Source organism: Drosophila erecta, unplaced genomic scaffold, assembly GCF_003286155.1.
Source record: "Drosophila erecta strain 14021-0224.00,06,07 unplaced genomic scaffold, DereRS2 tig00000000-arrow-pilon, whole genome shotgun sequence".
NCBI classification, from domain to species: domain Eukaryota; kingdom Metazoa; phylum Arthropoda; class Insecta; order Diptera; family Drosophilidae; genus Drosophila; species Drosophila erecta.
In genome coordinates this window covers 27096033-27120021 of record NW_020825194.1, presented here as the reverse complement: position 1 = coordinate 27120021, position 23989 = coordinate 27096033, and the positions used below count along the sequence as shown (strand labels likewise).

The following is a 23989-nucleotide window of genomic DNA, read 5'->3' as shown; positions in this document are numbered from 1 at the left end:
ACACCAGCAAAAATTGAACCGCATCGTTTATTTGCACCGTAAATCATTGTTTACATAAAGTGACTGAAATGAGTCATCTGAAGAGATGGTGGATCTTACCAAAGATTTCCTGCTGGGACATCATCGCTCATCAGAAGAACGAGTAACCTTGTTTTTATTTCTTATTTGTGCAAAATGGTTACAAGGACAACCCGATTATGAGAACCTATAAACGACTGTGCGCTGGGTTGGGTCTGCTAACACTTTGACCTTACTGGGCCCACAATCAGTTCGGGTTACGGGGAAGGTTCGGGGGGAAGGAGGCGGAGGATGAGGACATGGCCCGGAGGATGAGCAGACAAAGCGTTGACAGTGCTCCAAACAAAAGAAACACAAAACAGACTAGCAGATAATGGACGTGACGATATCGTTGAAGCAAGGGAGCGGAAACCGCGAGCAATGTCAAAATGTATTTACATAGCTTGCATGGTCGGGATAAGCTCCATTGTCTTATGCATGCAAACAAAAGCAAGCCAAAGGACTGGGGAGCACCTTTCGTGAAATGCGAGTGACGCTCTGCGGCTGCATCTGCAAGAATACTTTCCGAGCTGCCAGCTAAAAGTCTGCAAAAGTAGCATGGGTTGCCTTCTTTTGGATGGGAGTTCAAAGATATCGGCCTTCCACACTCAGGTTGAGTGCATTCTGCAAATTACAATCAATCTTAATGATCAATGACTTAGAAAAAGTAGTTTCTTAGTATAAAAGTGGCAAGAGCACGCTATAAGCCCTTAAAAGCGGGAGAAACGTTAGATTGCAACTGAGTTTGCATCACATTAAAACGGCTTTATATACGCCCCCCATAGCTCCGTTGTTGCAGTGCATTAAACCTGACTAGTACTTACTATAGCATACAAACCAAATCTGAAAGTTTCGAAGTACCCTGAGTTTAAATAATTTTAATTTGATGGTTTGCTGTTTGGGCTCTCAATCAGAATTCAACTAAGTTATAAATTACAAAACTAATAGTAGTACGAAACTGCAGCAGTCAAGACCCTTAAGAGCACTACAGCTCCGAGTGGGCATACTCTTCGTGCGTTGAGCTCTTTTCCTTGGGCACGATGAAGAGTCCCTCCGCCGTGGTCCAGCGTGTTCCGTGCTGCGGTTTGTGGACGCCAACGATTTCCATTTGGCCGGAGATGGGTCTGCCGTAGGAGCGGCCGGACATGCCTAGGTACATTCCAGTGTCGATGTGGCGCAGCCTAACGTGGGCACTGCGCATCCAGTTCTCGTTGGAGCAGACCACCTCCCAGTGGTCGCCGGTGTCCCCGAGTCCGTCCGTTCCGTAGGCGGACACCTCCTGCTCGCCGGATAGCGGCGACGAAAAGTGGTGTGAGTGCAGGTTCTTCTTAGTGGACAGGTGCTCTAGCCTCACGGTGGATCCGCAGGCGATGGGTTCGCCCCTTTCGCACAGCTCCCCGGTCTGCGCCTTGATCACCCAGTGGCTGTTTACGTCCTCCTTCTGCTCCACGCCCGTCACCGACTGCTGGCCGGATCCGGATCCGTACTTGACGTCGTGGGAGTGCAGGCGGAAGGAGTAGTCCGAGTTGAGGAGCTTCAGGATGGAGCCACAGGTGACCACGTTGGATTCCGTGGCTGTATTTAGCAGGGAAAAGATGTAATACAAAGATAAACATTAATGATAGCCACAAAAGGCTCCGAAAGAGTGGCGGCCAATCACAGAAGACCACATAGACGCGACTTTCTTCGAGGTCGAAACTTACCGGCACCCCTGCGAATGCTGACCACCAGCAAAAGTCCAGTGAGAAGTATTGCGTGCTGCATCGTGTCCCGTTCTAGCTATCCTATCCTAACTCGTGGACTTAAGTCAGCCAATGTGTGCCGGCAATTGCGGTTGAAATCTGGGTTGAACACGCAAACAATTGGTTTTTTGACAGTACTAGTGTGACCAGGCGGCGGTAAAATCCGTTTTACGGATCAACCACAAAAAAAATAAATAAAAATACTGTAATACATTGCGCATTGCTGTAACTTTTTCCATTAACCCTTTAAGTTTTAAGTAGCTATAAATGTTTGAAATAGGAAAAAGTAATGGTAGTCTTTTCAAAAAACAGTTTATAAATTTTAAATATCAATTTCGATCCTATTCAGCCACTTAAACTTATTTCTTGATTAATTATTTAAATTTAATAAATGTTTTATCGTCAAGCAAATCTTTACTATATATGTTTTTAAAAGTAATTTTAAAACTTAATGCATCAAAAGGAACTAGTTCAGAATAAGATAATTCGTCAGTATTTTCTATGCACCAGTCAAGTGCGGTCACTCTGCGAAATTGCAGGGAAATTTTATCCAATAAAAGGCAAGAAAACTGAGGAAAATTGAAATTAAAGAAAAATTAATGGCACACAAGCGCCTGTTCGTCTACGCTGTGCTACTGGCGATATGTTATTTGGTTGGCGTGACATGGGTAAGATGATTGGCCACATCCCACGATTGCCACTAATCCGGTTGTATTCCCTTCAAAAATCAACAAAGGCTGAGACTGCGGCGCAGGCATTGCCAGCGATCGGCACCAACAACAACAGTAATGCCAGCCAGATGGGCGCTCCACCTGCTCCAGTGGCTGCAGCGACACCTGCAAAGCAGGTTCCAGCCCCCACTGCGGCGCCTCCGCTCAAGGTCATCGGGCAGCCTGTGCCCAGTACTCCTGGCCAGAGTTCTTCCAATTCAAGCAAGACAACCGAGTGGTAAGTGGTGGTGCACCAGCAGAAAACGCCATAGTAGCGAGTCTAGAAACTTAAAGCCTAGTCCATATTAATATTTGCTGTGGTCCAATATAAAATGTAGTTTTAAAAGTGCAATCCCTTTCATCGCAGTTGGTTTTTCTACTTTGCGATATGATTAGTGTTTTGCAAATTAATAATTAAAGATGTGGTTTTCTACTTACATTTTCGCCCATGAATGTACATATATATTTTATTTTTGTCTTTCATGTTACTGAAACTGTTGAATCCATACTTTAAAATTTCATTTACATTAAAAACTTTAAAAATTAGTTGGCATAGAACTTTAAAAATTAATTAACATTGATAAATGTATAAATGGCCATGATTCCTAGCAATGAGCTAACCTTTATTTGTTCTACTATTAATATGGAGTTCATTTCCCTTAATCATCTGCTACACATTACCATTTTAGCGTCTGTGCCGGTGCACTGCTGCCACGCTTGGATGCCAATGGCAAGGAACTGCCCATCTGCGCAGAGTGCAAGTGCTCCCATGTGGCCAGAAATACGACGCTGATAAAGGTTGGCCATTCGAATGTGCAAAAGCCTTCCGTACTTAACTAGCTCTCTCCTCTATCCAGGTCGTGGTCATTATTGTGATTTGGATCATCTCCATTTTAGTGATATACATGCTCTTCCTGATGTGCCTGGACCCGTTGCTGAACAAGCGAGTGAAGGCGAACTACCAGGAGCACACCAACGAAGATGTACATAACAAGCATTCTAGATACAAGGGCATTCAGTATAGCCTTCTAGTTACAGCCCAAGGCGCAGATGATGATGATGAAGATGTTGATGCCGATGCGGCTCAACTAGTTGGCAATAAAGAAGCACCACTCTTTTGAATAGATTTTAATTTCGACAACCCCCTTTGTTTCATTTTATGTTTTAGATTTTGTTGACTTCTTAACCCACACCGCCAATTCATTAAGACACTAACCGCATAGCCAGATCTTGGATCACCTCGACTAATCCCAAATTTCTCCACCCCTTTCTAACCAGGACGAACCGACCCCGCCTTTGCCATCCGTTAACAACCAGGAGCTCAGTGCCAGAGCCAATGTACTCAATCGTGTGGGCCACCAGCAGGACAAGTGGAAGCGGCAGGTGCGCGAGCAAAGACGCCACATCTACGACAGGCACACCATGCTAAACTAACAAGGCGTCAGTTTGCAGCTGGAGGAGATTAGAAGGAGCATGGGCGACTTAAGACACGTATTCCAAGCAGTTATCCTTGCAAAATTCCACTTTGGATTAAATTGAATATCTGTATATTTACCCAGATTTTATGTTAATTAAATTATTCCCGAAAATAAGTTTGGAAGGCGTGTCTTTGTATTTTAGTTAACAAGTTGGTGGGAAGAAAGAACTAGAAATATGTTTCGAATAAAACCTATAAATGATACTAATAGATGCGTTAAGGAAAACAAGGACTATTCATTTTAATCTGCATTACTCTTAAAACATCGCGCTTTTTATTTGAGGTCTAAAATTTTGACGGTTGAGACGCAAGACTATAAGTGACAGAAAGAACCTGTCGTAGAACTCAAGCTTTGGGCTCGTCTGGTTTTAATGGTAGGTCAAAAGGATTTGGATTACGGCTTCTTAGCCTAACAGCTACTGCTTATTTCTATCAAAACGATAGATTGATTCGCAAATAGTTTCTATCACACCGCCTTCCGCATATAATTAATATATCAAATATATTATTTTCAGCCACATTTATTTTTAATAAATCATGTAACCACATATCCTTAGAGAAGTGGTTTTTTATGCAAAACCGCCGAGCTAGACCTAAACTAAGTTCATTCAGAATCGGAGGTTCTAGTATCCTTTTATGGTTTCGGCGAACGTCCAGTTTTCGTTAACCTGGAAGGGTCCCTCCACGTCGCATCCTTTGGCGCTGCACACGCCCACTGTGAATTGGGAAATGTTACGAGTATCGCGGTAGTATAGCACCTCCATGCATGTGCGGATCTAAAATAGAAAGACAATGATCAATGAAATCAATTTCTAATTATATATCATACTCGTACATATTTTCTTTTAACGCTTGGAATCCCATAACTGTGTTTTTTCCTTTTTTTAAATGTTTATGTCCATGTTATATGTTATGTCTATTCAAATAATAGTCCCCATCAGAGTTCGAAGTTACTTACCAGTTCGGAAGCTTCTACGGCGGTAAAGTCCCTGTCCTTGGGCTTCTTCTCACGGACCAGCGGAATGGCCAGATGGCGGGCGAAACCAGTGGCCACCACGTAGTCCTCGTGGGAGCGTCCACGAAGATCCACGTTGGCCAGGTACGGAGTTCCCTCGTTGTCCACGCCCCCGACAACCACGTCAATGTAGAGGGGGTTCATGCGGGATCGACGGTTATAGAGCACACGGGTCATCCAACTGGCCAGGGACTTAGGCTTCATCTCAATGTTGTCGTCGTAGCATTGGTCCTCGATCATCTTCTGGTCGATGTTGCGCTTGATGGACTGGATGTCAGCGAAGTCGCCGCTACCGCCGAGCAGGATGTTCTTGTTGATCTTGAAGACGCGCTCAATGTTTTGGTAGCGGGCCAGGGATCCGTAGGACACCAGGGTGTCGGCGGCGAGCATCACGCCTGCATCGTAGCGAATGCCCAAAACGGAGGAGCCCGTGGTGATGGCAGCACTGCGGAATAGAAAATGGTGTATAAGCAAGTGGCACAACTGGAACATATCCTCAGTTCCTACGTGCTGTGCTGGGTTCCATAGGGTCCCACTGTGGTCAGTTCCCGCGGCAGCTGCTGGACCGGCGTCTGTCCGCCCGTGAAGTTGTAGAACGCGCCGGGAGCGGGTCCGTTTTGCCACAGGGGCTGCGCCAGGCTGTTGTAGTTGTTCAACATGGTAATTTATTCGGAGACTGGCTTAATCGAAAACTTTGAAATGTTTGTCGCTGCCAGAGAATGACGGGCACAAATAAAATCCAGAGTCAGCGCAGTGTGGACAGACTTTGACGGCCGCCAATACCACTGTCGGCAAACGGTACCTAAAAATACCGGACATACCAAAGTTTGACCTAATACTAGCCTGGTCACATCGTTTTAAAAGAGTATACTAGATTCGTTGAAAAGTATGGAACAGCAGAAAGGAAACGTTTCCGACTATATAAAGTATATATAGTCTTGACCAAGATCTATAGCGGAGTTGATCTGGCCATGTCCGTCTGTCCGTCCGCTAGAAAGTTGAGATTAAGCATGCAGACTCCAGAGACTGTTAACTTTAATATGAGTTCGATCCGAGATCTTTTTAAGTATAGCCTTTTCATGTATACTCTTACATGAAGAGTAGTTACTACTCTTTGAAATGATGAAACATCAAAAACGTTCATTTAATCCAAGGCCATGGTCAATGCAGTTACAGAGTCATGAGCAATGAACTTAGTAGTGCTGCTGGTCGATCTAGGAAATCAATATCTCCATTACCTTCGCATATCGATCTCCCACAATTTTTAAAAAGGAATAAAGTTGTCTCACTGATACCTCAAATGCCAAGTAATATCCCTATTTATTCATATTGGAGGAAGGAACCCCCACGATACGGGTGAAAATAGTTTTTAAGAACCCAACGAAAATGTTTTGATCAGACCTTATAAATGAATAATAAATAATTATGAATTTTAATTCATAAAAACATATTTTTATTGCCAGTATACCAGTACACAATTTGTAAATATATAGGTATGTAAGTAATGCTTCCGAGGGGAATGCTTCGGTTGCTGTCGCATCTTTTAGATGCCATAATACAGTCGCTAATATCAGTTGCTTTATTGAGCTATGCTAAAAACAATGACGGGGATTTCCGCTCTTTAACACGGGTCATATACGAACAAGAATACCCTACGCAAAACTAAGAGCTACATGTCACGGCCAATGATTGATGCTAATTCTATTTGCTTAAAACTTCTAGTCTTTGCAGCAGCAGTAAACATTATCGCTAGAGCTAGTTGGGGTTGCCGGCATGATGCCGCCCTTGAGGGGCTTGCTGTAGGAATGGGGGCCCCGCATGAAGACCTCGATGAGCTGACAATGTGATCTGCAAGGTACGGGAGTGTTAAATAGCGATTTTTTGGAGTTAAATGTGCACCTAACTCACCGCATGGTTATGTCCAGGTCAGTAACCACCTCTCCGTCACAGTTCCAGCTGGAAAACTCCGTCGAGGAGGAGTTGGCAGCCATTTCTTCAGGCGGAGTTATCGGCTGGCAAGACCCTGCCAAGCTGTAGTCTTCCTCGCCAGCGGAAAACGTTCTGAACTGGAATTCCCTTGTCCGATATACCTCCACAAACGGCAAATTGCGCTGGAATGGGTAGATGTTTTTTAATTTATTTATACCCGTTTTATACTCTTGTTTTAATTGTAATTCATTTAATTAGAAGGTGTAGTGATTTGGTGTAAGGGTAAATACGCGTTTCGGATAATGATTTCCTTTCTTCTTTTTGTGGTAAAGCTGGCAGCTCATTTATTTTAGTTTGGAGAAATGCTAGGGTGTAAAAGTCTGAGGACTTTCATGCCTATTTAAAATAGTACTTACTATATCGCCGCTTCTGCCCGCTGTGTTGAGCAGAAAACGCACGTTGTTAAGCAGCGAGGTCTTTTTCACCAGAATCAGGTCCAGGCAACCATCACCCAGGTGACTGTAGCGGGAGATGCCATTGGGACTCCTGGCGCAGGCACATGTGATGTTCGCTCCGCAGATCATAAAGAAATTGCCCCGCACAACCTTCCATTGATCGTTGCCGAGATTTCTCATTGAGGAAATGGAGCCAGTGGGCAATCGAAGATTTCCTGGATGTGGACGAGGCCTCAGCAATGCATCTTCTCTTGCGGCGAGATGAGAGTCCTCCGTTTCCTCCTGCTGACTGCGCTCCGCCTCTGCGGATTCCTCCTGTATGTACAATGAAGATCGCTGCTCCTGTATGCTGCTAGCGAAGCTGCAGCGCTGGCAATTGGCATAGCAGATGGAGGGCACTGACTCTCCCAGCGAGCACACGCTGTCCGGACTCTGCGGAACGACCTCCAGCGGCGTGGTCAGCGGGAGATCGGGCTCCTCCAACATTCTCAGTTCGGCGTCATAGCCACGATTATTCAGAAAGGCCTTGACGCCACTATACTCGTACCGACGCGGTCCCATCCAGCGGTAGTTCTCGCTCTGGGCTGCCACATCGCCCAGGTACCCGTAGCTCAAGACACTGGCACAGAATCTAAGCAGGGACTGGCCATTGCTCACACTGCACACATCTAGGCCCCGATGCTGGCCCAGAATCACATGGATGGCCGCTGTCCTCACATCCGCCGTGCCGTGCATACTATAAGCTATGGTGTCGGTGCTGCCAGCGGGGATCACGCCCACTGGCAGTGCCGGCCTTGGAATGTAAGGTGGCCGCTGTTCGTCCAGTCCAAGCTCCCGCATTTGCCGAAATATCAATCCGTTTATGACTTCTGCCACGGTGCCATCGCCTCCGACACAGCAAACCGCATCGTATACTCCGAGATCATGGCTCAGAAGAATGTCTTTCACTTGGTTTGCCCTCTGAGTGGTGATGCACGTGGCGTCCACCCCAGCAAGCTGGAAAATAGGTCTTACATGGCGCTCATAGGTCTGAGCTCCCGCCTTGCGACCTCCATAGGGGTTTATAAAAACCAACAGGCGGCGCACTCGCATCCGTGCGGGGGAAGAGCTATGCAGACGGATTTGCAGCTCCTGGTCCCACTGCCTCACTATGTATGGGTCCGAGTTAAAGAATGTGAGTCTCCTTAGCTCCCACCGATTGCAATCCGTTTGAGACTTGCTCAGCCTCATGGCATAGTTGATGGTCAGGTACTGACTGGTGGGCTTTCCTGGCGCAACATCGCCACTGCATCTGGAACTGCGTTCCGAGACTGGTGGCGAAGGCGGTTTCAGGGAGCTCGCCTTGGTATCCCCGCTCCTTATGCTAACCACATCGTCCAGGTGAAGCACGTTGCTTTGTGGGCCATAAGAGCAGATTCCGCCTGGTTGAGAAGGCGAGTCCGGCGGCAACGGTGCCTTGGTCTCGTTTCCTTGGGGCGAATGCTTTATCTTCTGCAGCCGCTCCCAAACCAACTGCTGCCCATGTAGCAGTACTCTGTAGCTCTTCTTCTTTAGCTGGAAGTTGTTCAGCAGGACATCGTGGGCGGAGGCGGAGCAGGGTGTGAACTTGGAGGCACTCGTGGAGCTAACAGGGGCCACTAAGTCCCCGACCGAGGTGGACGACCGCCCTGCTGGCTGCTTGGTCTGCGTCATCTTGACTGCTCTTCGTCTCCGTCTCCCGCTATGTCGTCGGCTTTGTCGGTACTAAGAGAAGAAAACGGGTTTCAGTTAGAAATACCGTGAAACTTCAATAATTAAAAAAAATGTTAAAATTAAACAAAAAATTTCCCAGGGTGAAAAAATATGCTCTCGAGTTAAAGACCCTTTCATATTGTTTAGTTCAAGTTAAAGAAGTTAAAGCTAAAGTGGCAGTATTGGTTTAAGAAATGTCTGACTGTATTTTAAATCGCAGTAAGAGGCAGTGAAGCTGGGGGTTGTTAGTTACTCCTCGCAATAAATCTCAGTTACGACGCTCCATTCTCTTTCCGTTCGATGTTCGACCTTTGTGACTTTTTCAGCTCACGTAAAGGTGGGCTTTTCAACTCTTAATTACTTACTGAGAGGTGTTGATAATGACAATAGGACGGAAAACGCAGAGGGGACTGGGACAGCCTCAGTCAACTCCACGGAGTCATATTCAAAGCTCTGCCACGGTCCTCTGCACCTGATGGCTTTTGTCATTAGCATAGACTCGTAAATATTTCAGAGATTTTAATTCGTTGTTATGACGATAATAATGATAAATATGACGATGATAATGACGAGTAATTGATTATGCCATTAGAAAAGTATAATTGCACTAGGCGGCAAAATGTCGCATCTGATTACACAAATATTAAAGTATTTTAAATGCTAAGTCCACTTATGATTCACAATCGCTAAGAATAAAAAATGTCAGTGATTACGATAACACTCCAATGAATGTGTTTATACAATATGCAATCATACAACAATTTAACGACAAATATTTTTAGGATTAACCTCAATTAAATCGGCGCTTTGTGATAAGCAACGGACCATTCTCATGCAAAATAGCTTTTGAAATACTTTTCAAAGGGTTCTATTTGCCTTTGCAAATAGGTTTTCAGTGGCAGATAATTGCACATGTTCAAAAATGTATCGCTATATTTATAGCTATATGCACGAACATTGCGCGATTCTTGTTCACAGCTCGCTGAACTGAGCAATCAGGAAAAATGTGCAGAAAAAAGTGTAAAAAACTGGTTTAAATTGTATGCCACTCAGTGGGAAGGGAAAACAAAAAGTACAATGCAGGTACCAGCAGAAAATGAGTTGAACGAACTCTTGATTGCAGTTTTCGAGGTTTTGGGCAGAGAAAAAGCTTTCGATAGGTATAAGTAAACAAAGATCAAGAAAACGTGTCAGAAGCTAAAGCTATAAAATACTACTTAAAGTATGTACTTAAAAGTTCCAGTGTGAATCATAGCACACTTAGTCAGAACCAAACAGGTTCCGATTTATATTCCTGTTCCGATCGTAAACGATTGCTTTGAACTTGGCCAAAGAGAATTCAATATTCCCATCATATAGCAAATGGGATAAACATCTTCGACCAGCGTTTAACAATGAATCTCTATATTTCACAACCGCGGAGAACAGTCCCAACACCTTCAAACATGACTTATGTATGCAAATTAGTCTTTGGTTAGCTACTAGCACAGCAGACTGTGTTGTTGCTAATTAGAGAGTCGCACGCCGAAAGCTGAACTCGCACCAAAAAGCAACGAAGCGTCTCAAGGTCAACGGCGATCGACGGCACCCAAAACACGCAAAATTGGTTTCAGAATCTGAGTGAAGAAAGCGTACCGGAGAAGCTGTAGTCGATTCCGAGGCAGTTGGAAAACGGGTTCTGCTCAGGCGGGTTGCATGCAGCCGGCGACCTTCGCCTTGAAACGCTCGAGTGATATTGGCCAGCCTGCGATAACCGGCTGTTGGTTAAAATCTGGCATTAAAACCACCTTGGACCTTGCCCACACTTGTACCCGAGCTGCATGCTGGTCTAAGTCGCATTTCCTACCTTTATATCTTGACATTGGCGGAGGAGAACGGCTTTTGGGTTTGCTAGTTTGCTAGCCAAATTGTTTGTTTAATTAATTTTGGGTAGGTGCCTGATATATTGCTTGCAAAAACAGAAGCTAGGCTGTAATAATAAATTAGCCTTGACATTGAAAATAATTGCATTTAGCCATAGTTGTATACTTATAGTTTTATTCGTTTTCTTTTCTGTCTGGCAATTAGCTGGCTTCTCTTGACAATAAATTATATATTTGCTTATTTGTGAGCGTTTAAAACTTGAGCTTTATATAGTACTAAATGTTATTTTTATAACTAGAACAAAAGGTACCTCACCTCTTGAATTTGGTTTATGTTCAACGCAATGATAATTCCCCTTAACATTTATAGAACTTGCTTACCGGCATGCTGTATTTGACACACTCGAATAACCCAAACACGTTCTTCATAAATGTAAATTAAAAACAAATTAACAGCAAAATAAACACATATACTCATCTCCAACTTCTCAGAACAAATCATTCATACGCCCCAAATGCCACTCACCCGAGAACAGAATAGCAGGCAGAAGACATGAAGCCCCTCGGGCAATGTGTTGATTTATAAATTTAATAAAATATGAGCATATTATACATTATATGTACATAAATGTTATAAATGCTATAAAGAATCGGAACCGGGGAACTGAATCGTTTTCCCCTTAGCTGCGACGGTGTTTTCATGCACAACACTGTAAGTTGTAATAAATGCTGATAATATAACAATTAATAATAGACCCTTTTGTTTTAATGATGCATTATGATTACCCTCAACTACTCGCATGCTGCTAATTGCCTAACACGAAAGCGATCTGTTGCGACTAAGTGTCACCGTAAATTAGTGCTAAGTGGACAACGATTTGTATTTTGTACTTACTCGTTTTTCGCCCTTTAATCTACACTGGCTTATCAGAAACAAACAATAACAATCGAGTGCTTTAGTACCCTATGTATAGACACGTACGATCATTTTTTTAGTATATGCTATAAGATTGATAATATCAAGCCTCGGTTAACTTGAAAGGTCTAATCAATATTTTCGTTTATCTATAGACCGGGTTGTTTATCATTTAAATGCTTGTACAATGGGAACTTTGCCATATACAGCACTAATACAGATGTATCTAAATTCATTTGGCGCTTGACAATATGTGACTAACAGCCACATAGCGGAAACTACATTCAGCGAGTAAATTGATAAGCAGACAAAAAGTTTGGATGGAATGGAAGGAGAATGTTCTCGGTGTATATATCAAACAAACAAATACGTCAATCTTAAATTCAAGAAGTACTGTTAATATTGAGTTTCCTGTAGTACCGGCAGTCCCACACATTGAACCTTGTTTCAGCCCTTTTTTCGTTATCCAATCTTGACCCGCTTTGTCGCTGCCATATATCAACCCACGTCTGAACTTTTCGACGGTGCACGCAAGCCACAGCCAAAATAGCAAAAGCAGAGCTACAAAATATTATAAATAACGTGGGGCGAGTTCCTTCTGACACGAAAGGGTCATTATTCAGCGCAAAAGGGCAGATGCTCTGCCAAGATCAAAATAGACGTAAACGAACAGGCTTTCTGCTAAATTGCATGCCTATTCGATATTCCAGAAAGAAATTTCCTTAAAGTGCAATGGATTTGTACAAGGAGAAAAACGGTACAGTAGATACTCGACAGAAAAAAATGTTATAGTTCTGAAAATGTTTTGAAAATTTGAAATCGGGCTTAAGTCCTTTTAGTATATCAAAATAAATTATTATTGTATGAGAACAAAATTAAAAATAAGTAAATACTGCTATTACAGTTTAAATGTGACTTGCTTCAATACTCGGCGAGTATTTTCTGTATGTTTTTGAACAGATCTTGTTCTCGTTTAAGTTTTATTAACTGGCACTGCACTTCCCACAAAGTGCGTAACACTTTTGCTGATTTTTGTATTGTCTGTCGCATATTCAGCAATTTTCCACTTCTAATTGCCGACGTGAATAAAAATATGCAACGCAAAACGCGCGGGGAAAATAAAAGCACTGCAATCTCAGAGCCTGGGGCATCCAATTCTCAGCTGCTATTAAGTCACATTTAAAATAAAATAGAAGATCATTGTGGTTAGAAGTGTGAACTTAGTAGACTTTGTTTTTATGTTAAAATAGCTAAGAGTATGGCAGCATCGGCATCGACATCGATACTTTGCGTGGGTGGCACCACGCACCCCCGAAACAATAACAATTCACCTATACACCGAAAAGTCCGGTTCTTCTGCTGTACAGAGCAAAGGGGGCAGACAGGGACAGCTGTCATTTCCATACTCTGAGTGCCGTTATCAGAACGCAATACAGCTGTGGAGCAGCAACAACTCAGCTGTTGACAAGAATACATGAATGTGTGTATACAAGCGTAAGGGTGTGTGCGTGAATGTAGGGGTATGTGCGTCTGGCTTGAGTTTCTGCGTTTAATTCCAACTTAGGTGCCCGTGCACTTAAGCCCTATTCTCGTTGTTCCAATTGGCGGTCCGGACTGGATTGGTCGGTCTGGTTGGAAAACTCACCTGGTAGACAAGTAGGTACGTTGTTCCATACAAGTGCAGCAGCACTCGAAGCAGTTGCACTCTTTTTCCTTCTTTTTGTGGGGAAATCAAGGAAACTCGATACGGATGTGCATTGCAGTATTTTTCGATTACACACAAACACACACACACAATTAGAAAATCGGCGACATGCAATTGGAGCTAATGGCGTTTCGGCATCTCCCAATTTCCCGCTATTCAGCCATACTTTCAACCTCCTTTCCGCTGGAGCAGAAAGAATTCACGAGAACACCAGAAATGCACTTCCGTGCCGTTACAAGAAACACAAGCGTACAAATCGAAGCGAAGTGGACGTCCGCTCGCCAGTGTGACCGCACTGATAACTGTAGGAAATACAAATCTGAGCACCGACTTCAATAAAATACCTCACATTCGGGTCTGGGGTATTCTCAAATCCGCTGAAAACCAGGGCTGAATTAAAATTCCTGGCAACTCAACTTAATCACTGTACGCGATACTTTTGTACAATTTTTGTTTACCTCAGAAAATAAGTAGGAATAAAAAAGTTGTAGATTTTTTCAGCTGAGATATTCTTTTTTAAAATTTCAAACAACCGTTAAATTTAAAAATTAATTTACAGTTTTTTTAATATGAAATAATAAAACACACAAATAAAACAAAAGCTAAAAGTTTGTTCGTCCCCAACTGTCAACTTTGTCCAGATCAAGTGCGCGGCCACTCATTGTGGCTCCATACGCTTACGCCGTCGGTGGTTTTCGCCACGATCACTTTAGTCCTCCCAGCATCAACGACATCCCATGACGCTCCTTTAGAGTCAACAGTTTTCCCGGCTGGGCAACAACAACTGGAGCAAAGCCAGGAACGCCAACAGTCAACACCAACAACAACGAATGCTCAACGGTCACTAATCCAATGGGAGACTGTTGGTCCAATGGCACTAGAATAACCAGATGCGTAACGGCCATAGGTGGGTGGAACGCCGACGGACCTGCCAAAAAAGCCATACTATAGACATTGTCAATTAACGGAAAGCGCTTTTTGGTTAAGTCCAGTCCAGTTACTTTTGTTAAAATCCGTTTGGCGGAATAATAATTGTTACACATACATCTATACATAAATTCCCGAGGACGTTTCTTCTTCTTTTCAAAATACCTCAAGGAATTCATCGGGATTTGCTCTAGAAAATACCTTCCTTTTTCGATATTCCCAGTAATTCCTCGGGAATTCCTGAGGCTATTTCCGAGGACTTCTTAGGCAACTTCGAATGTCTGTTCCATGAAAGTTACTCGCCGCTTTGGGAAATTCCCTAGGAATTCTCGAGGATTCCTGCGGACTCTTTCTTCTGGATTTCTTAGTAATATTAAAAGCTCGTTCGGACTGCATCATCAATAACCTTTGTACAGGCAGGTGGAGCCCCTAAGAGGATTGCCCTCTCCACTTCTCCAGCTACAAGTATGGATTTAAGGGAATCTATTATTTTCCTTATATTATATATTTTCATTATATTATATTGTAAGCCTTTAGGCAGTAAATTGTATTGCTATAGACATATTTGGTTATTATAAATTCGTTAAGCATAAAGGAATGCATAGAATGCAAGCTATACACTTATGTAAGGTATACCAGTAAAACCCGATTAGAGATCTCGTTCCGGAATTGTCAGTTTAGATTTACCTGCTTGTAGGAAAGCCTGTAGGGACAATTACATCTAAACCTTTACATTCAGAAAATGTGTGAGTATCAAATGGACTGTAGATTGCAAACCACAGAACGCTAATCCTTCCGCCGGCAGCGTCTCCGTGTGGCAAGTGCAACAACTGTCCATGCGGCACCAGCGGCGGAGCTCCACCCCCTCAGCAGCCGCCCCACCGTCCACCCCCCTCTTACGCTCACCAGCCACAGCAGCAGCCAGACAGCTGTCCCTATCCGGGTCCCCAGGGGAAAGGAGCAGGCGGCTGCCAAGTCAACTCGACCCAGCCGTCAGGCGAACCCGCAGCATGCAGCCTGTATCAGAGCCGAGGAGCCCCCACCGTCGAGTGCACGTGCACCCAAAACCGCAGCCGGCCCCCTCCGCCCTCCGTCCAGGCGGATCACATCACGTGCAGCCGGGGTCCGCGGGAGCAGCCGCCTCCCCTAGAGACCCGCTGCACTTGTCGCGAGAAGCCCGCCAAGATGGAGTGCCACTGTGCCCCGCCGGTGGCCCCGCCCCCTAACCAACAGCAGCAGGCGATGGCCCAGCCCACCTACGCCAACGTGACCTGTGGCCAGAGCCTGCCCAGAGGTCCGCAGCCCTATCGCCCACACCATGGCCACCACAGCCAGAACCAGAACTCCTGCGGTCACTGCCGATCGCAGAAGAAGCAGAAGAAGTGCGTCATTCAGTGACGTTGGGGTGGAGCTACAGGAGAACGTTGAGATCCCAGCAGGCGCTACGGAGCAGGCTACACAGATTACACCACTCACAACATGACAGACCTCCCGAATTTCGGGATAGCCAAATTACCAGTTTTGCCCAGATTTCCGGGTCAATAAAGCCAATGTGACCGCTAATGGGCAAGTAAAACAGATAGCAGTGTGTCCGTTTAATACATCAGTGTCTCTTTCCGGATAGGGAACAGACCGAGAGCCCGTCAAGTGGGTAGAATGACATCGCAACCCTACTACGAGGAGGACATCTTCCACGGAAGCCATCGGAATACGGCGCGGAAACGCAGCCGCCACTGCTTCGTGATTCGCTCACAAAGGCCTCCGAAGGGCGTGCCTGTCATAGATGGGGAAACTCGGTGCTGCTGCACTCCGCCACCGACGGTAAGCCCTTGTCCATGTCCGCCCACTAAGCCCCGCCAGCGATGCTGCTGTGCCTCACCAACGGAGCCTGGAAGGCAAAGGGTTTGCTGCTCCTCCGGGAACAAGGCGCAGGGATGCATTTGCAACTGCCCTGGCAGCGGGCATGGCGGACCAGCGGAGCGGAGGATAAAGGTGTGCCATCCGGATGCATACCCCGTGCCTGAGGTTCTGAAGACGAAGCAGATGTACCTTCATCCGTTGGGTGCTAGATGCAACGGTGAGGATCGGAGAGTGGAGCAGCCCAGGACGGAGGAGCCAATTCTCTTACAGCCAGATCCACAGTCTGAGATTCCATACAGCGACTCCATACGATCCTTTCAGCCCGCTGTTCACGCGATAAATGAAAACTGTCAGGATCCCAACGATCCCTATTATCCGTATCCCCCTAGAAGCAGGCGCCTGCAGGAAGTGGATCCTCTAGTCAACTTCGATCTGAATCGCTTCGATAGGGATGCTACCCATCGAGGTGCCGCAGGCAGAAGAAGGAACGTCTCCATTCGCACCTGCGTCGACTACGACTACGAGCCGGGATATTCAGCTCGAGAGAACACATATTCAGCTGCAAATTCTCAGCCAGGAAATCGACATCCACAAGCTCACTCCGGACGTGCACGTCCTCAGCCTCCCCCCGTATATTTACCTTCAAGATCCCGACCCCCTCCGGCATACCAGCCTTTATATGAATCGAACCCTCATGGTTGTTCGTCCCCTCCCGCAGCATTCATACCAAGAACCCGCCCACCCGCAGCATTCCAGCGGCAATATCATCCCAGGTCTTCTCCGGGATCATATGGTTTGTATTCTCCAGATTATCCGAGCTCGTGCGATTAATTTTCCCATTTTCCATTCAGAAAATACTGAGATCGAGTACGTTAAGTGTCCGTATAGATGATGGTCAAACATATATCGAACTATGAGGTAAGTGTTTCATTTGTCTATAAAATGCCATACAAATGTGTGGCTTAAGGTATTCTTGCATTTTATGAGCTCGAAAACTGTAAACTCATTTTATATGTAATGTTCTACGCTTCACTACAATCGTTCAAATATCAAATATTCGATATTATTCTATTTGATGTATACATATTCAAGTGCCCATTTAGTAGAAATGCAGCCCTGAAAGTTTGAGAGTCACTGATAGTGCTGCGCACTGCTCTTTAGTGTTGGAAAGCGCAGGCCGCAGTGCCGAAGAAGAAGACCACGCGTGCAAAACACGCCGCATTGTATTGTTTTATTTCGATTATAATAAAATAAATAGATTATAAATAATAGAAATGGATGATGCAGACTACGACAACGACGAGTTAGTGCAGGCGTAACATATTTGATAACCGTACCCATTAACGACCACTCCACCAATTGCAGCGTTGGCGGGGATGACTTCGACGATGTCGACGAGGACGTGGACGAGGACATTAACCAGGAGGAGGAGGCGGACAACATCGAAATCATAGCCCCCGGAGGAGCGGGTGGCGGAGGTGTGCCCAAGTCCAAACGAATCACCACCAAGTACATGACGAAATACGAGCGCGCCAGAGTTCTGGGCACACGAGCGCTCCAGATCGCCATGTGCGCACCTATCATGGTGGAGCTGGACGGTGAAACGGATCCTCTGCAGATAGCCATGAAGGAGCTCAAGCAAAAGAAAATCCCCATTATCATCCGCCGATACCTGCCGGATCACTCGTACGAGGACTGGAGCATCGACGAGCTTATCATGGTGGACAACTAGTACTCAACCCATTTATTCATAATAAAACAAACCGACTAAGATTAAGTACAATTCATGTGGTTGTTGCCTTCCCGGGGAACTAACGTAAGGGAGGATGTCTATCAATGTGACGACAGATTCCACTTTCCCTGCACCTATAGTATAATAATATAATTTACTTGCTATAATATAGATACTTGCTGCCATGCGTTTGGTACCAGAAATAATATCACCACGGTTTTGCTATAAACGTTTTTCTAGTAAAATATTTTATTTCACGTAACAAATGTACAGATTAAGAAAACAGCTGCCCTTGAACACTTGGTCTTTAGCTCCAAGCATATCCCTCATCCTTTTGATAGCAAACGCGCTCCAGAAGACCGACGGCATGTTGGCCAGTGCGGCAGATGGAGCCCACTACTCCTGGTAGCAGACCGCACTCCGAAAGATTCTGCTCGCCAAAGACCTGCCCGGCGGCATCTTCTCCTTCTGCATTTGACTGTGGCTTTTCCGGACTCTCGAGCAGCTTTTGGGTGGCCTTGCTAAAGGCCAGCGTATTGGTGCTACTGGCCAGCGTGGAGCTAAACATCTGACGCGTCTCGGACAGCAGCTCCGCAACGCTAGGCAGGAATGTAGGTAGGATCAGGCCCTTTATGTCTATGCTGAAGTAGTCGACGCCGTCCAGGCGCACCTTCTTGGACCGCGGAACCAAGTGCTGCATGGTGGCCTTGGGGAAGGCAACTGGCGACAGCAGAGTGGGAGGCACTCCGGCCAGACGGCCCACTGTGCTGATGGCACTCTTGGCATTTAGGAGATAGCTAAAGAAGCCCTGGCACTCCACGCCGTCGACCAGCAGCAGAGAATTGTCGCTAAAGTCCTCTCGCATTTCGGCAGCTTGTTGCTTCCTGGCGTGAGAGGACTGAATACGTCGCAGCTCGCGCTCATCCACGCCCAAGCTCTCCAGCCAGTCCTCGTCGTCGTCTTCATCTTCCTGGGCCTGCGGAGGAGCATCTTCCCCCGCATCTGGCCCCAAGGAGCTGGTAGTGCTCTCCTCGGTAAAACTGTTGTCGTGCGCGTTTCCAGAGGTCTCGCTCTTAAGAGGCATGCTGAACTCGATGCCCTCCTGTCGGAGAGCTTGTCGCATACCCCGAGTCGAGGGCGTGACCAAGGCGTGGCTCTCCGCCCGACCGCCCACTCCAGCAGCTCGGAACAACACCGTAAAGGTGTTGGCACACAGGTAGAAGTAAGGGCACTGACGGGCACGTAGCAGCTGGAATAGTCCCCGGAAGCTGTAGTCCCACTCCTCGGCCAAAGCCTTGCGTTCCCGCTCGCCCACCACCACACCCACGTTCTCCTTGGCTGTGCGCGGAAAGAGAGTCAGCCAGGGCAGGTGCGGATGCTGCCAGTAGTAGTTGCATTGGTTGAACCGCGTGGCGTCCGAGATATCCAGCGTGCTGTCCGTACGCTGCGGATCCATGCAGCGCACGAAGCTGGTAAGTCCGCTGGCCAGCTGCGAGGTCTTCAGTTGGATGGCCGGTAGCTCCGTGGGACAAAAGAAGCGGGCCCGAGTCTTCAGGGACCAGTCCACAGGTAGGTGTGGGGTGTGCTTCTGCCGGGCGGCCAACTCCGCATCCTCCTCGTCCTCAGCTTTGATTTGGGGCTGCTGAAAGAGCTTGGCAAAGGCTTGGGGGTCGTATTTTTGGAGCACGAACTTCGTGGGCGGCGGGCGCGTGGGCGTTTCCCGCACAAAGCAGGAGGAGGCAGTGACCACCGGTCCGAGGTCCGGCAGGTGCGGATCAATGCAGAATTTCTTGGCATCGTCTGTGGATCTGGAGGAGGCAGTGAGGAATTAGGTCTTTGGGAGAGAGAGGAACTCACTTCGCAAATGGATTCTTTCGCTTCTGGGCGAGCTTAGCCTCTAGTAGCTTGCTCTTATCCGTCTCATCCACTTGAAGTCCTGGCCGCCTATTGTTGTTGTTGCTCACGCGGGCGGCCAATTTGTTCTTTTTCTGCTTAAGCCGCTGCAGTTTGATGAACTGGAAAACGAAACAATGATATCAGTGGCGGGCAGGTGCTCCTCCGAATCCATACCCACGTCATCTGGCCGCGTCCATTTGGAAGCTACTCCTGCTTCGCTGGACATTCTCAATGGCTTATTTACCCGAACACTGTTTTCCCGAAAAGCACTTTGCGGAATCAAAAAAATCTTCGAAACGTTTGCAAATATCACAAAAATTAAGGCGCGCAATTAGGGATGTGAAATTTTTCGATTGATTAGCCTGTTATTTGCTATTTTCGCCAATGTTCAGCACCCAAAAATATCGTTAGTCGACAAATAAAATAATTCCCATTTTTAATGGCTCCGTTATTTAGCCACTTAAAATGTATTATTCAACAATATTAAATATTAAAAAATAAAAGCAACAATATTAAATTAAATAGTAAGAGAACACAATTGATGTTAGATTTAGTTTTTTTTCAGTATACCACAATAAATTTTTAAATTCTTAAATTACATTCGAAGAAAATCGTATATTAAAGAAGCTATAAGTTCCCTTTGTTTTCCTATGCATTTTTTTTAATCTGTCGAATAATGTAAAGTAGTTACCTTTAACCAAAGACATTCGAATTCTAGATTTTCTGTAACCTTCTAAGCCGTTAAGTTTGAGCTAAGTTAGGTATACTTTTTTATATACTATTACTTTATACACTATACTTTTCCACAGCAAACTTAAATATAATCTGTTGGGTTTTAAGGTGATAGCTTTAAACTTCAAGTTAAGCTTACTTAAAAAATTTAACTTATTGGGATGCACAACCCCAGGCTTAATAAAATAAAAAAACTACGCCGATAAATAAAAATAACACTTAGCAGATTCTAGCAGATTTAGCTTTTATTGGTATGTTGGTCCAGGGATGGTCGAAGACATTATGGTAAAAAGTTCTTTCAGCCTCTGGTAACACTGGCCGTCGTTGCGTTTTATGCAATAAGTAAACAAATCAATTTATAAACAATGAGCCTTACCGATGTCTGCCGCATTTGCGCCAACAAAATCAAGGGCCACAAGCGGGATCGCAACATATTCAAGTACATGCGGGGAAGATTGCTGGAGCAACTGAAGCTAATCACGGGAGTGGAGGTAAGTGGCTTTGAATCAGCTTCCGACTTTGGAACCATTTGTTATCAACTTTGATTTCTGCAGTTAACAACGAACCAGGGGCTGCCGGAGTTCGTTTGTGAGCGCTGCTTCTCCGAGCTGGACCTGGCCACAAAGTTCCGCGAGCGGTGCATCTTTTCGCAAAAGTACCTCCTGGAGATTAGGAAGAAATCAAAAGATCAGAGCATTGTTCACATCGACCTTAGTCCCGAACCGCTGGACGAGCAACTGATTGATGCGGATCAGTTGGAGGTGGACGACGACGAGCAGTTTGTGTGTTATCAAGACACTGAAGAGGACCCCCAAGATCTGGAGGAATTCCAGCCGGATGAAGAACCCTCGTCCTCGGTGATCGCGGCAGCAGAGGCGACGCACCAAGCGGATCTACATGAGCAGCAAATAGAACGGGCCGCCAAGAGGCGCAGGAACTTCTTTATTTGCGACGAGTGTGGGACCCTGTTCCATGATGAGTACCTGTACAACGAGCATCTGAATGGGCACCAAAACAGGCGGGAGATGAACCAGTTCTTCCCTTGCCCGGAGTGCCCAGAGACTTTCAAAAAGAAGGCCCTTCTGAAGCTTCACCGTGCCCAGTTTCACTCAACCCAGCGCAAGTTCAAGTGCACCATCTGCAACGAGGTTTTCGCGGCTATGGGGGCCAAGCTGCGTCACGACAAGTAAGGATGCTCTGAGTTGTATGCTAAGCACTTGCAGCTCTATCTGCAAATCCGAAATTTCATTTCAGAGCCCATGAGAACGAAAGACCTTATCCATGCCTAGAATGCGGAATGATCTTCAGCAGCGTTTCCGAATTGCAGAATCACTGTTTGATACACTCCGAGGAAAACCGGAAGTTCAGGTAAGCCCTCAGCTTGCGCAGTCTTATATCTTAATATGGCTAATATGTTTTTTCGTTAAGGTGTGAGCCTTGCAACAAGGATTTTATAACTCGCAGGGATCTGGTGGCCCATACAAAAACAGCACCGCACAAGCGTTTTGCTAAGTATATGCAGGATGAATTCGAGTTGAACGAATTGTTAACCTACTCCTAAGTTATTAAATTGTAAATCATAATTACAATTACAATATTTAATAATGGAGTACCAGCTAAACGTTATATTTTTATAAGTGTTTAACATTTTAGTTTTAATTTATTTGAAATAAATTCCTTTTTTCTACTTTGAAGTAAGTTAAATTTAGTTAAATATTAATACTTTTAGATTAAGGAGGGAATGAAATTTGAAAAGTGCTGTATTTCTTGGAAGACTAACCTGTAAAACGCTCTGAAAAATTAAATTCAAGAAAATAATGTTTCCCTAAGCGATCCGATTTCCTTATTTTCTGACACATTTTATACTTATATTGTTAAAAGAAATCTGAAAAAACCAGCTCTAACCGTTTGGCGCTAATCTAATTCTCGGCCTCTAATGGACGGCTCCAATTTAAAAGAGCTTTTATGCACGGCGCATGCGTCCTTTCAGCTGTGGCTGCCTTATATAGAGGGATTCGATTGGGGTTCTGCATATTCTGCGAATTCAACTGGTAGCCGCCGCACGAGCCACAGCGCCCTACGTCACATTGGTATACACACGGAATCGGAGCAGCTGCCGCAGAAAAATCAATACTTACCAAACTACGTGGACGGTTGAAATCGCTTGGAATCGCGCAATATGTTGTTCCGTTCGCAAAGTAAGTCTACGACGCAATAGTTATAGGTGGTTCCGGCGAATAACCTGTTTTTCAAGGTGTGCACATGATGGTTGCGATGCTGGTGGTGGCCTCAAGTGGCTACCAGGTGCAGTCCTATGGCTCCAAGGATATTTTGGCCGATGTCCTGCTGACGGATCTGCTCAATCGCATGGACAACGACATGCAGGTGGGCTACTACGACGTGGGCAACGAGGCAGCTGCTGACTCCAAGGACAATGTGGACCTGGTCTCCCGATCGGAGTACGCGAGGCTGTGTGAGGGGGGAAGCGACTGCATCTTGCAATCGGGATCGGGAGCAGCCTCCCATCCTTCGTTGAGGGACCACGAGTTCGTGCAGCACAGCTCGCTGTGGGGTCACCAGTTCATCTCCGGCGGAATGGGAGAGGGTCCCAATAGGTATCCTGCCATAGTGAAGAACGACGCCGGTCTGCCAGCCTACTGCAACCCTCCTAATCCATGCCCCGAGGGCTATGACATGGAGACCCAAGGTGGCAGCTGCATCGTAGACTTCGAAAACACGGCCATCTTTAGCCGGGAGTTCCAGGCCGCACAGGACTGCACCTGCGACAACGAGCATATGTTCGACTGCTCGGAACAGGATAGTGCCGATACCGGCGCCGAGAAGGGTGACCTGCACTCCGCCGTGGAGCAGTACATCCTGCAGATGGGCCAGGAGAACAGCCTGAACAACGTGAACAGCCTGGTGAAGAAGGCCGGATATCCAGTGATGCCCGATCCTCGCCTGGATGACGCGGTTTTGAACCCGTTCCTCCAGGGCGATCGCTTGCCTATAGCCGCCAAGAAGGGCAACCTTCTATTCCACTAAGCTGGCCCGATAAGCTGATAATTCGAGCCTACACGACCATACATACATCGTTTTCCAAATGGGTGTCTATACTATTACCTATCATAGCTGGTTATCAATGTTGTCCCGCAAGCGGAGTCTAGTAATGTTTCTACCCCTTTCCCGCAAATAAAATTATTCGTATAGTACCAGGGCTCTAAGCCGAAAACACATGGGAAT

At 45.8% G+C, this 23989-nt stretch overlaps 10 protein-coding genes across 10 annotated transcripts; 6 read left to right on the top strand and 4 right to left on the bottom strand.

Moving 5' to 3' along the window:
- Positions 1-915: 915 nt before the first annotated feature.
- Positions 916-1979, bottom strand: LOC6552391 (stromal cell-derived factor 2). Its single transcript, XM_001978873.3, has 2 exons — positions 1761-1979; positions 916-1632 (listed from the first exon to the last, which is right to left on the bottom strand). The coding sequence occupies exons 1-2, from the start codon at positions 1819-1821 to the stop codon at positions 1043-1045; spliced, it is 651 nt and encodes a 216-aa protein (XP_001978909.1). The 5' UTR covers positions 1822-1979; the 3' UTR covers positions 916-1042.
- A 314-nt stretch (positions 1980-2293) lies between these two features.
- On the top strand, positions 2294-4109 carry LOC6552392 (uncharacterized protein CG1161). The gene is made up of 5 exons (XM_001978874.3): positions 2294-2467; positions 2536-2747; positions 3199-3307; positions 3367-3492; positions 3788-4109. The coding sequence occupies exons 1-5, from the start codon at positions 2399-2401 to the stop codon at positions 3941-3943; spliced, it is 672 nt and encodes a 223-aa protein (XP_001978910.2). The 5' UTR covers positions 2294-2398; the 3' UTR covers positions 3944-4109.
- A 380-nt stretch (positions 4110-4489) lies between these two features.
- Positions 4490-5863, bottom strand: LOC6552393 (proteasome subunit beta type-4). The gene is made up of 3 exons (XM_001978875.3): positions 5509-5863; positions 4945-5446; positions 4490-4762 (listed from the first exon to the last, which is right to left on the bottom strand). Exons 1-3 carry the CDS (start codon positions 5658-5660, stop codon positions 4610-4612), a joined length of 807 nt encoding a protein of 268 aa, XP_001978911.1. The 5' UTR covers positions 5661-5863; the 3' UTR covers positions 4490-4609.
- Positions 5864-6439: 576 nt separating this feature from the next.
- On the bottom strand, positions 6440-13921 carry LOC6552394 (ceramide kinase). The gene is made up of 4 exons (XM_001978876.3): positions 13540-13921; positions 7347-9128; positions 6910-7112; positions 6440-6849 (listed from the first exon to the last, which is right to left on the bottom strand). The coding sequence occupies exons 2-4, from the start codon at positions 9075-9077 to the stop codon at positions 6720-6722; spliced, it is 2064 nt and encodes a 687-aa protein (XP_001978912.1). The 5' UTR covers positions 9078-9128; positions 13540-13921; the 3' UTR covers positions 6440-6719.
- A 1264-nt stretch (positions 13922-15185) lies between these two features.
- LOC6552395 (proline-rich protein 2) lies at positions 15186-16106 on the top strand. The gene is made up of 2 exons (XM_001978877.3): positions 15186-15272; positions 15332-16106. Exons 1-2 carry the CDS (start codon positions 15269-15271, stop codon positions 15922-15924), a joined length of 597 nt encoding a protein of 198 aa, XP_001978913.1. The 5' UTR covers positions 15186-15268; the 3' UTR covers positions 15925-16106.
- LOC26527076 lies at positions 16006-17654 on the top strand. Its single transcript, XM_026976163.1, has 4 exons — positions 16006-16063; positions 16151-17179; positions 17238-17304; positions 17479-17654. The coding sequence occupies exons 1-3, from the start codon at positions 16006-16008 to the stop codon at positions 17276-17278; spliced, it is 1128 nt and encodes a 375-aa protein (XP_026831964.1). The 3' UTR covers positions 17279-17304; positions 17479-17654.
- LOC6552478 (DNA-directed RNA polymerases I, II, and III subunit RPABC2) lies at positions 17528-18169 on the top strand. Its single transcript, XM_001978879.3, has 2 exons — positions 17528-17689; positions 17752-18169. The coding sequence occupies exons 1-2, from the start codon at positions 17661-17663 to the stop codon at positions 18116-18118; spliced, it is 396 nt and encodes a 131-aa protein (XP_001978915.1). The 5' UTR covers positions 17528-17660; the 3' UTR covers positions 18119-18169.
- Positions 18170-18357: 188 nt separating this feature from the next.
- On the bottom strand, positions 18358-20447 carry LOC6552479 (protein downstream neighbor of son homolog). Its single transcript, XM_001978880.3, has 3 exons — positions 20193-20447; positions 19976-20133; positions 18358-19926 (listed from the first exon to the last, which is right to left on the bottom strand). Exons 1-3 carry the CDS (start codon positions 20238-20240, stop codon positions 18426-18428), a joined length of 1707 nt encoding a protein of 568 aa, XP_001978916.1. The 5' UTR covers positions 20241-20447; the 3' UTR covers positions 18358-18425.
- Positions 20448-21010: 563 nt separating this feature from the next.
- LOC6552480 (transcription factor Ouib) lies at positions 21011-22327 on the top strand. The gene is made up of 4 exons (XM_001978881.3): positions 21011-21237; positions 21301-21932; positions 22001-22114; positions 22175-22327. The coding sequence occupies exons 1-4, from the start codon at positions 21112-21114 to the stop codon at positions 22305-22307; spliced, it is 1005 nt and encodes a 334-aa protein (XP_001978917.1). The 5' UTR covers positions 21011-21111; the 3' UTR covers positions 22308-22327.
- Positions 22328-22766: 439 nt separating this feature from the next.
- On the top strand, positions 22767-23982 carry LOC6552481 (neuroendocrine protein 7B2). Its single transcript, XM_001978882.3, has 2 exons — positions 22767-22944; positions 23001-23982. The coding sequence occupies exons 1-2, from the start codon at positions 22926-22928 to the stop codon at positions 23789-23791; spliced, it is 810 nt and encodes a 269-aa protein (XP_001978918.1). The 5' UTR covers positions 22767-22925; the 3' UTR covers positions 23792-23982.
- The last annotated feature ends 7 nt before the right edge of the window (positions 23983-23989 follow it).

Excerpts from the sequence above, each read along its gene's own strand:
- LOC6552479 (XM_001978880.3), bottom strand. The coding sequence starts at position 20,240 with ATGTCCAGCGAAGCAGGAGTAGCTTCCAAATGGACGCGGCCAGATGAC. Across the intron at positions 20,134-20,192 it reads AATGGACGCGGCCAGATGAC|TTCATCAAACTGCAGCGGCT; the intron begins GTGGGTATGGAT and ends TTCGTTTTCCAG. Across the intron at positions 19,927-19,975 it reads CGAAAGAATCCATTTGCGAA|ATCCACAGACGATGCCAAGA; the intron begins GTGAGTTCCTCT and ends TGCCTCCTCCAG.
- LOC6552394 (XM_001978876.3), bottom strand. The coding sequence starts at position 9,077 with ATGACGCAGACCAAGCAGCCAGCAGGGCGGTCGTCCACCTCGGTCGGG. Across the intron at positions 7,113-7,346 it reads CGGGCAGAAGCGGCGATATA|CGCAATTTGCCGTTTGTGGA; the intron begins GTAAGTACTATT and ends TACCCATTCCAG. Across the intron at positions 6,850-6,909 it reads GACCTGGACATAACCATGCG|ATCACATTGTCAGCTCATCG; the intron begins GTGAGTTAGGTG and ends CGTACCTTGCAG.
- LOC6552480 (XM_001978881.3), top strand. The coding sequence starts at position 21,112 with ATGAGCCTTACCGATGTCTGCCGCATTTGCGCCAACAAAATCAAGGGC. Across the intron at positions 21,238-21,300 it reads AGCTAATCACGGGAGTGGAG|TTAACAACGAACCAGGGGCT; the intron begins GTAAGTGGCTTT and ends TGATTTCTGCAG. Across the intron at positions 22,115-22,174 it reads GAGGAAAACCGGAAGTTCAG|GTGTGAGCCTTGCAACAAGG; the intron begins GTAAGCCCTCAG and ends TTTTTCGTTAAG.
- LOC6552391 (XM_001978873.3), bottom strand. The coding sequence starts at position 1,821 with ATGCAGCACGCAATACTTCTCACTGGACTTTTGCTGGTGGTCAGCATT. Across the intron at positions 1,633-1,760 it reads CAGCATTCGCAGGGGTGCCG|CCACGGAATCCAACGTGGTC; the intron begins GTAAGTTTCGAC and ends TGCTAAATACAG.
- LOC6552393 (XM_001978875.3), bottom strand. The coding sequence starts at position 5,660 with ATGTTGAACAACTACAACAGCCTGGCGCAGCCCCTGTGGCAAAACGGA. Across the intron at positions 5,447-5,508 it reads TATGGAACCCAGCACAGCAC|TGCTGCCATCACCACGGGCT; the intron begins GTAGGAACTGAG and ends TCTATTCCGCAG. Across the intron at positions 4,763-4,944 it reads CCGTAGAAGCTTCCGAACTG|ATCCGCACATGCATGGAGGT; the intron begins GTAAGTAACTTC and ends TTTCTATTTTAG.
- LOC6552478 (XM_001978879.3), top strand. The coding sequence starts at position 17,661 with ATGGATGATGCAGACTACGACAACGACGA. Across the intron at positions 17,690-17,751 it reads GCAGACTACGACAACGACGA|CGTTGGCGGGGATGACTTCG; the intron begins GTTAGTGCAGGC and ends CACCAATTGCAG.
- LOC26527076 (XM_026976163.1), top strand. The coding sequence starts at position 16,006 with ATGACAGACCTCCCGAATTTCGGGATAGCCAAATTACCAGTTTTGCCC. Across the intron at positions 16,064-16,150 it reads AGTTTTGCCCAGATTTCCGG|GGAACAGACCGAGAGCCCGT; the intron begins GTCAATAAAGCC and ends CTTTCCGGATAG. Across the intron at positions 17,180-17,237 it reads GTCTTCTCCGGGATCATATG|AAAATACTGAGATCGAGTAC; the intron begins GTTTGTATTCTC and ends TTTTCCATTCAG.
- LOC6552392 (XM_001978874.3), top strand. The coding sequence starts at position 2,399 with ATGGCACACAAGCGCCTGTTCGTCTACGCTGTGCTACTGGCGATATGT. Across the intron at positions 3,308-3,366 it reads GAAATACGACGCTGATAAAG|GTCGTGGTCATTATTGTGAT; the intron begins GTTGGCCATTCG and ends TCCTCTATCCAG. Across the intron at positions 3,493-3,787 it reads AGGAGCACACCAACGAAGAT|GACGAACCGACCCCGCCTTT; the intron begins GTACATAACAAG and ends CTTTCTAACCAG.